At 39.1% G+C, this 6,670-nt stretch overlaps 1 protein-coding gene across 1 annotated transcript; it reads right to left on the bottom strand.

Moving 5' to 3' along the window:
• Positions 1-413: 413 nt before the first annotated feature.
• On the bottom strand, positions 414-4,732 carry tpt1 (tumor protein, translationally-controlled 1). Its single transcript, XM_061723809.1, has 6 exons — positions 4,582-4,732; positions 2,595-2,668; positions 1,659-1,843; positions 1,445-1,550; positions 940-1,056; positions 414-831 (listed from the first exon to the last, which is right to left on the bottom strand). Exons 1-6 carry the CDS (start codon positions 4,607-4,609, stop codon positions 829-831), a joined length of 513 nt encoding a protein of 170 aa, XP_061579793.1. The 5' UTR covers positions 4,610-4,732; the 3' UTR covers positions 414-828.
• Positions 4,733-6,670: the final 1,938 nt, after the last annotated feature.

The raw sequence follows: 6,670 nt of genomic DNA, 5'->3' as shown, positions 1-6,670 counted from the left end.
AGTAATCTTGATGGAATTGGGATGCAGAGAAAACCCTGACCACGTAGCCCCAGCAATACCCACCTTACTCCGACAAGAGTTTGTCAAGCAATAACTTCTGAGTTGTTGAAATTATTTAGTTTACTTTTTGTAAGCTGGCAGACTGTAGAAAATCGTGTCACTTAGCATGATGGAGTTATGAGTTTATGAATTATGGCATATCCGTTTCTCTGCAGCCAGCGTGACTTTAGTCCCATCTTCTTCCTGAAGTACTGCATCATTTCAAGCAAACCTGAAATGCTGCTTCAAGATTAAAAACCACAAGCAAAATTTTCAAGAAAACACATTTACCTTCAATGTTTACAGCTAGAGGTATGTGTAATAAATGCTATAGGTATTTTTTTTTTCCTCAAATGATAGAACACAGGCACAGAAAAGGTAGTGACCCTTTATTTTATTATGCTCATCTTTGCATTGCAGATGGACTTATTTTATGCAACCACAAACCCAAATACAAAGAGGCCTGAGGCTGCCAAACTGGATAATTGCTAAAACGGTAAACAGACAAGAGGGGGAAAAAAAATACAAAAAAAATCTCAAAGTTGGAGCATCTTTTAAATGTTCTGTGACTTATTTCCATTAAAAAGAAAAGCGGCGCAGAACTGAAAAAAAATTAAAAAAAAAAAAGTTTTAAAATCTGTATTCAGTGACCAAATTGTGTCTGGTTGGTACTGTGGGCCGTGGTGTGACAGGAAAGTATCCGTTCAGACATGATGCAGAGTGCAGTGCTCCTTCAGTTCGCTTTTGGGAAGCAGCAGTTAACCGAACAGCAGATGTTATTCCAGGCAGTTACTGTAACAAAGAGGAACAAGTGTTAAGAAAGAAATCCAACATATGTGCTCAGTAGTCATGCCACATTCCCGTTTTATGCTAAAGATGTATTAGAATCTGAGTACTTACGCATTTCTCAAGCTCTAAACCATCTTTGAAGAAAAGCATGAAGGGTGTGACACCATCCTCGCGATAGTCAAGCAGGCCCACCATGCCCTCTGGGTTCATGGCCTCTCCTGTGAAAAACTGAAGAGATATTCCATGTTAGAATATCAGTTTCACTAAATCACAACAGACATGGAGATGAAAAGTGAAAAGGCAAATCTCTGTGGCAAAACTGAAAACCTCAGTTTAAATTTGAAAAAGAACCACTGTGGCACTTTAATTAGTTTGATTGCAGTAACATAATATGTAAATCTTAGACAAGCATCGTCTTCTGTGAAGTTATTTGCTGTAGAGATGAAGACAATTTAAAAAGTACTGTTCCTACAAAAAAAAAAAACCAACCAACCAACCTATTAAGTCACAGTACAGCATTAGGAAGCACCACACAAGATGTACTAGGTTTATTATTTCAATCACTGAACTCCAGCTCTTCTCACTTTAAAACAAGCACACTCTGCTCCATAGGTACCTGGTAGTTCTTGATGTTTCCGACGACCTTCTTCACTTCTGTCGTGACGTCAGCCATGAATTTATCGACTCTCTCGGGATTCGTCTCTTGCAGTTTGGCCTTGACACTGGAAGTACAAAGAAATATTCTTAGGTTACAGGAGAAGGTGGGACATAGTGGCTAAACGCAAGTCGACACGATCTAAACAGTGAACGTCTTCTCCCGATTTACTCACACTTTCAGGTAGTCCTTAATGTAAGACATGTAACCTTTCTTATCGAAACCAGTCTCCTGCAGTTTGTGGTTCAGGACGATGTCTACGCCGGAGACGGTGGCCGAGTCGTTGCCCTCGCATGCCTCTTCAGCAGACGCGTTGGCCGAAATTAAAGCGTCGTCGAACCCCTCCGTCCTGCTGATAGTCTAGGATCATAAAGCAGAGACATGAAGTTGGAGAAAAACAGGTTTAAAGATATGTTGCACAGTTGTGGTTATGATAAAATACGGTTCATATATGGGACAACTGAAGATGTTTTTTCTAAACTGCTTTTCCAGAATCAGCCAACTTTGATTTCAGAGGAATCTCCTTCTGGTTCCAGCTAAGTCTTACTACATCTTATTGTACAATCAGATTCTTTTTGGCATTAACAGCAATGAGGGAACATTTAATACATACACAGCTGGGGATTTTTAGTGAAGAAGCTACTTTATAAAAACAGATCGTGGTGCTCCATACATTGTTCTGGTATATGGTTTTCAGTGGATCCCTGACACAAGCCTTTTCATTTATCTGAGTCTGGCAGCATCATCAGCGAGGGCTACAAGGGCAATCTGGTGCTGTGTCCCACACAGGAGCCTCTGGCAGGTGATGGGGCTACACCCATTACAACCAGCTAAGAAAAACAAAATGGTAGTCTTGGAGTAGGAACTTGGAACGACTATCAACTGGTCAAGTAAAACACCTACATCACTCAGGTTAGACTGGACTACACAAGTGAGTCTGGTGAGCCGATTTAGTATCCGATTTTGGGAATAAATTATTTTTCTAAGAATTTGTGTTAGGGCATTATCTTCACAAACCAAAGAAGCAGTTTCGTGCTCAAGTTGTGTAACTTTGTGTGATTCATGGCTGCGACTGATGTCAGACAACACATTTCTTTCCTCGCCGACTCACCTTTCCTTCAACGATGTAAAAGATGCCATTCTCAGATTCCTTTACTTTGTAGATATCTGAGAACATCTCATCACCTGTAGATGGGGGAAAATATATTAAAAGAAGATCCAACACAAAACACTTTCGGACCCAACAACTGGGTCCCTGGTGAAGTACAAGACACAAACCACTTTGGGAGTTACGGTGTTAGGATTTTAATAACCACTTTATTAGTCAGTATACATGGAAACACAGTGAAATGTGTCCTCTGCTTTTAACCCATCACTAGTTACACTAGTAGCAGTGGGCTGCCTTTATTCTGGCGCCCGGGGAGCAATTCTTTTGGTTGCCATTTCCGGGGCTTGAACCTGGATCCAGACCCATGTCCACCTCTAACCACTAACTACCACTCCCCCAGTGAAATTAAAATAGTTTAAAGGTTTTTTTTTTATAAGTTTCTACACTGGTGGTTTTCCTCTATGTGCAGGGTCGCCTATTGTTTTAGGATTAGTCTGTTAAAATAGTTCAGATATTTTGTCCCCTTTGGGTGAAGACAATTTCATTTTCATTTCATTTCAATTTTATTTATTCCGTATCATGGAAATGGTAGCTCAATCACTGCTTATATAATACAAAAAAAAAAAATGAAAAAACAAAAAAATAAGAACATACACAATAACTCACCAACAACACAAAAAACAAAAGATATTTTACTCGTTAAATTATTTTCTGATTATGTTGTCTTTATACAATTTCTTGAACTGGTGAATATTTTTACAATCCTTTAAATCAATTGTTAAGGAGTTCCATAATTTTACACCCCATACTGAAATACACATTGGTTTTAAAGTAGTTCGTGCAAACGGATGTTTAAAATCAAATTTCCTCCTAGGGTCCTTATTTTTTGAATTAAACGCAAAAAAACGTATATTTTCAGGCAATATTCTGCCTTTTACCTTGAACATAACTAATAGTCTGTAACTCAACATCTTTAAGTTTAATGAATCCTTAAAAACAATGAAGAAAACAGAAACTAATGAGTGTATCAGTTATCTGGGTTGACATCTCAAGTGGAAGCAATAAACAGAGATAGGTGTGACATTTATGGCACTGGGTCTGTCTGTCTAGTCTGTTAAAATAGTTCAGATATTTTATCCTCTTTGGGTGAAGACAATTGATTTTGAGTTTTTTTTATTTCGGTCCATTTGGATACAACATAAAAAAGGTCCAATATATTAAATGGCACCGAAAAAGTATAGGCTGAAGCCAAGGCTTATTATGCCTACCCTTTTATACAAAACAAAAATAATTTGGGTTCAAACGTTGAAAAATAATGGATATATTTGAAGTAACAGAGGTATCTAGACAAGAATCTAAGACAAAAAAACAGATGAAAACAAAAAACATACTATAAAATGCAAGGAGTGATGAATTAAGTGGTTCTTGGCAATGAAGAAAACAGAATCTAATGAGTCTATAGTTATCTGGTTGACATCTTAAGTGAAGTAATAAACAGATTTAGGTGTGACATTTATGGCGCTGGTCCACGTACACACATCTTAGTTTAAATACACTGGGTTATTTATCTCCTGCCTCTGGGGTTTGAGGAAAAAAAAGTGTAAATCGGTCTGGAAAACACTGCCTTATGAACATTTGCCTGTGTTGACTGGTTTTGTACCGGTACCAGCCCTTTAGAGGCTTTAAAGTGTATAAATAACACAGTTCGTGTTGAGATTAGCTGCAGGCCGGGCCAACTATGCTGAATAAATCTACCCGACAGAAATAAAACCGGACCAGCCTTAACATCCCGGGTCTGAGTCGAGGGAGAAGCCCCCAGAACAAAGCTCCGGCCTGCCTGGGTGCAGTTCAGTTAGTTTTATAGAAACTTTCCGGTAGTGTGTAGCAGCTGGAGCTAGTCCCGCCATGAGTTACTGATTAAAGGGACAAAGATCCGCAGAAACGCCCCGGGGATCACACCAGGGGAAAGACCACAGCCCTGGACACCTACCGCTGATGATGCACTTATAGATGATCATTTTGTCCGCCGGGGAGTTGGATGTTCGGGAGACAGAGAGCAGGCCGACCGCCCAGAACCGCGAGGGAAGGAAAAGAGCGAGCAGGCCACGGGGCGGCCCATTTACATCCTCCTGACGTCACGGCGGCGCGCCCCGCGCCGGGCAGTGCTGCCACCTTCAGCACGGCGGCGGGAGGCGGTACTGCACCCTGCTGGAAGTGGAGGAGCAGACCATGGAGCAGACTCGCCCGCGCTGCTGCCAATGCAGAGCGACGTCGTCACACGGCGGCCATCTTGCCTCGGGGGAGCTCGCTCACTCATAACATTGTGTTTAATGGAGCATGTACTGCTTAAACAACCTTAACTTGCTCAATTTTCAACAGATTTTCAAACAGGTTGGTTTGTTATGAACGTCAGAGATGTAGTTATGACACTGCATACTTGTGAATAATTATAAACATTGACAAACGTACTTTTATATGAAAATAACAAGAAACAGATAGCTATGACATGGTATTTATTAAATCAATATTTCTATAGTATTCTTAGTAATATTTATATTTACATTATAACATATATACATATATATATTATTACCCTATAACATGTACATATATTATTACATTATAACATGTATTTATATGACATTAACATGTTTATATATTTTTGTATATATATATGTATATGTATATGTATATATATATATATATATATATATATATATATATATATATATATATATATATATATATATATATATATATATATATATATATATATATATATAATTACATTATTACATTACAGCTTCTTTAAAATCCGTCGCACAACAAATCCTGAAATTAGAGGTAGATTGGTTAATAATATAAAAACTTATAATAATTAATGAGCATGGTGATTTAGGTGGACTTTTTTTTTGTGACTATCATCTGATTAATCGGCCATTGATATCCCCTAAATTTTGACTTTTGGCATTAAATGTTAAAGGAAAAATCCACTACTGGTCAACCTCTACCTGAAATGTACACGAGAGCATTGTCCACAAGACCATGAAAGCGAGTGGGAAGGAGCTGTGGTCGAGAACAAGGGCAGGAATATCTTCGCGCATTTCACTTATCACAGGTTCTTTTTGGAACGTAACCCCTGAGAAAAATGAGGGATTACTGTAATGACTGTAATATCTCCACGTTGCGAAACTCGCCTTCTCTTGGCTCGCCATGACCGGTCATGTATTTGACTGCACACACACACGCCCACTACGTTTGCTCTGGTCTCCGCGTGTGGGGAAAAATTCTTCACTGTAGCCAGAAATAACGAGTAACACACCGTTTGGTAACGGTAATTGAGTTACTAAATTTAAAAAGTAATGCGTTAGAGTATTAGTTACCGCCAAAACTAACAGCGTTACTGTAACGCGTTACTAAATAAAGCGTTAGTCCCAACACTGGTCATAACTCGCAGAATACTAAACTGATTTTCACGGGAGGTTTTTTTCTGCAAACGTCATACATCTAGGCATGATACCGGACACATGATTCGGCGTATTTTAATATTCATAGTAGGCTTAACAGTAATAGAATATATTCTGGCATGTGAGTATGATAGGTAGGCTATTTTATAGACACACAATCGGTGCGTCCCAAATGCCATACTAAACAATATACTCAAAAAGTATACCTAAGGTCGGCACACTTTCCAGTAAATATCAGTAGCATGAATTCATTCTGACGTACTACTCAGAGCGCACACGTCACTTCCTGCCGTTGGGAGGGGGAGTTGTTACCATGGTAACAACTCCTGTCACAGCAGCAGTAGCAGGGCACTGCTCCGCTCTTTCCCGTTTATCTTGGCCGAAACAAGATGACATATTATATTATACTTATGACATATACGTATCTGCGCAGCACTTAGCAACCCAGCACCACTGCATTGCATTGTGGGAAGTTTCTGCTTAGCTAGTGTCCATTAATCCATACTAATACATTTCTCTGGAATGAGTATGGATAGGGCATACTATTGAGTACGTAAAAAAATCTCACATACTGTTTTTGTATACTCAGTACTCATACAACTCATACATTTT

The sequence above is a fragment of the Cololabis saira genome, chromosome 6, assembly GCF_033807715.1.
Source record: "Cololabis saira isolate AMF1-May2022 chromosome 6, fColSai1.1, whole genome shotgun sequence".
In the NCBI taxonomy this organism is placed as follows: Eukaryota; Metazoa; Chordata; class Actinopteri; order Beloniformes; family Belonidae; genus Cololabis; species Cololabis saira.
This window is presented reverse-complemented; position numbering and strand designations above follow the sequence as displayed.